The 2,833-nt window shown below is 61.4% G+C and overlaps 1 protein-coding gene across 1 annotated transcript; it reads right to left on the minus strand.

Moving 5' to 3' along the window:
* Positions 1–197: 197 nt before the first annotated feature.
* Positions 198–1,948, minus strand: LOC112123843 (tubulin alpha chain-like; the record flags this gene model as incomplete). The annotated part of the gene is made up of 3 exons (XM_024222419.2): positions 1,887–1,948; positions 746–968; positions 198–346 (listed from the first exon to the last, which is right to left on the minus strand). Coding segments are annotated over exons 1-3 (375 nt in total), but the record flags the coding sequence as incomplete, so codon positions are not given.
* Between the last annotated feature and the right edge of the window lie 885 nt (positions 1,949–2,833).

Raw genomic sequence — 2,833 nt, forward strand, 5'->3', positions numbered from 1 at the left:
GGACCCGCCGCCAAAGTGCCCTGAAGACGCGGAGCGGAAGGACCCCCGCCGCTGAATGCTCTGAGGAGGAGCGCTGCCACCTAGGGCGGCAAAAACCCTGGCGCCGCTCCTGCCCTCACCATCCAACCACCGCTTGGCATTATCTCCACCGGGAATCCAAGAGCTTCCCAGAACCCTGCCTGCCCTAGCGTCTTTACCAGCTTCCGGATCCTGTCCAGCACCAGGTCGATGATCTCCTTGCCGATGGTGTAGTGCCCGCGGGCATAGTTATTGGCAGCATCTTCCTTGCCGGTGATGAGCTGCTCTGGGTGGAAGAGCTGGCGGTAAGTGCCAGTCCGAACCTCGTCTGGAATTCACAGTACAGCCCGGTTAGCGCCCGCCCCTCCCGGAGGGACCTCGGTGCCCACCTGAGCAGGGCTGCATGGGTTAGCGAGTGAGAGATGAAGGGCTCACGTAGCTTTGTTCCCAGCAGCTGTTCCTGTGACACTGACCTGCCCACAGCCCCTGATGTTCCTGCCCTAGATGTGTGTTGTCCCTGCCGGCCCCACAGAGGGCTCATACACCTGCTCTGGGCCATGTGATTCCAGAGGGTGGCCCAAGGAACCAGAGCCTCTCACACCCAGGCCAGAGGGGCTGCATGGCTCAGCGGATTGTGAACGGTGCATGCAAACTCCGAGGCAGGCCGTGCTCGCACAGGGATCACTAGGCCCCCAGCCCCATCCCTCCCCCGGCGTGCAGCACTCACCGATCACGGTGGGTTCCAGGTCCACGAAGACGGCCCTGGGGACGTGCTTCCCGGCACCCGTCTCACTGAAGAAGGTGTTGAAGGAGTCGTCCCCTCCCCCGATGGTCTTGTCGCTGGGCATCTGCCCGTCGGGCTGGATGCCGTGCTCCAGGCAGTACAGCTCCCAGCAGGCATTGCCGATCTGCACGCCGGCCTGGCCGACGTGGACGGAAATGCACTCGCGCTGGGGGCGAAGAACAAGGAACCGTGGTGGGGCAGGGGGCCCAGCTGCTGTCTGTGGGGCATGTCGTCCTAGGACAGGACCTGCAGCCCTTCACTACAGACAGTCTCTGGGTTCGAGGGATCCCGAGACCGGGGAAAGCCACCCGCCATCCCCGCCCCCCTCAAACTGGGCTCGGGGGGGGGAAGTGGGGGCAGGGAAAGATTGGCCAGCTGCTTGTGCCTCAGAAAACCTGCTCAGTGTTGTTCATTGGCCTCTCCTCGGTCCTGGTGCTGCTTCCTCCAAGTCGCTAGCTTCAGCCCAGGCTCATCTTTCCTCTCCATCCTCTGCCGTCCTGCCTCTCGGCCTGGCTCAGGGACTTCATTCCTCACGCTCGCCCCACATCTGGCCTCTCCCGCTGCGTTCCCCTACAATTCCCCCTTGCCACCATCCGCACAGATCCAGCCCCGTCACCTCTCCGGCCTCCCTGCATCTCCCCACTCCCCAGGCTACCTCCTCTCTGGCCCCTCTCCCCCTGCTCTCCTCCCTTCCCTGGCTGAGGCCACAGGCCGGCTGCCTCCCCTCCACATGGCCCCGCTCGCCTGCGTCTCAGCCTCATTCCAGCCTGCGCGGCCCCAGCTTGGTCTGTCTCCTTTGCCCACTCCTGAATTGGTGCCTTCCCCCTCCCAGCCAGCAACAGCCGCTGGACTAACACCCACCAAGCGCCGTCCCTCCCGGTGACGCCTCTGAGCTCTGGAGCCTGCCCTGCTCTGTGGCTGTTCTGCATGCTCCTGCCCACACTGCTCACCTGGAGCTTTAGGAGCCGGGACCAATCCCCCCGTACAGCTCTCTTCCGTCTAAACCCTCCCAGGGCACCACAGGAACCAGGGAGCTGCCCCTCCCTAGCCCGGGACTGCCCCCTACTCGCCCGGGGGGCCTCACCATGCTGCAGAGGTTCTTCGATCCGACAGCAACGGGCTCGGAGGACGAAGGCTGGGAACGGAGTTGCTCTGAGCTGCGCCTTTTATAGTATCTGGGAGGGAGGGTTTGTTGTTAGTAACAGCTGTGGTGGGGTGGCTGTGCAGGGCGCTGCTCGTCACGCTGCCCTTTGCTGAGCTGTCTCTGGGTTACAGCTCCCTGCAACACACAACGAGGGCCTCACAGGGCCTTGGTTACACCAAACAAACCAGTCACTGGGCCTGGCTCCTCCCTGCCACTGCCCGGGGGTCTCGTGCTGGCCCCGGTGCAGCGCCGAGCTTCGCTTCTCTGCAGAGCGCTGATCTCAGGGGCACAGGAACGCAGGCATCACCGGAGGGATCAGACCTCAGGTCCTTCGAGCTCCGTCTCCTCTGGGACAGTGCCCAGCCCCAGATGCTGCAGCAGAGGTGGGATGATCTGCCCCTCACCCACCCCCACACATTAGGTCTCACCCTGGTCTCTAATAGTTCGAGATCGGCTGAAGCCGGAGGGACCAGAGCCCTGCCACACTCTGTTCTAACAACCCCGGAGGGTCCTGGTATCCAGAGAAATGTCCAGTCCCTTTTTTAATTTTGTTAAATTCTTGGCCTCAGTGACTTCCTGTGGCAGTGAGTTCCACCGGCTAATTAGACAATATGAAAAAGGTTTTTGTTTGATCAGTTTTGAATTTCCCACCTTTCAATTTCATCCATTGTCCCCTTGTTCTTGTTCTATGAGACGGGAGAACAGACACTCCTTCTCTCCCTTCTCTCAACCAGTCAGTATTTTATAGACGTCTGTCACGTCCCCTCTTCTCCATCTCCTCTCTAAGGGAACTGGCTCAGTCTTTTGAATCTCTCTTCACAGGAGAGGTTTTCCGAGCCCTTGGTGGTTCTCGTCACCCTCCCCTGGGACCCCTGGAGCTGTGAGAC

This window comes from Terrapene carolina, unplaced genomic scaffold (genome assembly GCF_002925995.2).
Source record: "Terrapene carolina triunguis isolate 2854851 unplaced genomic scaffold, T_m_triunguis-2.0 Scaffold33648, whole genome shotgun sequence".
NCBI lineage: Eukaryota > Metazoa > Chordata > Testudines > Emydidae > Terrapene > Terrapene triunguis.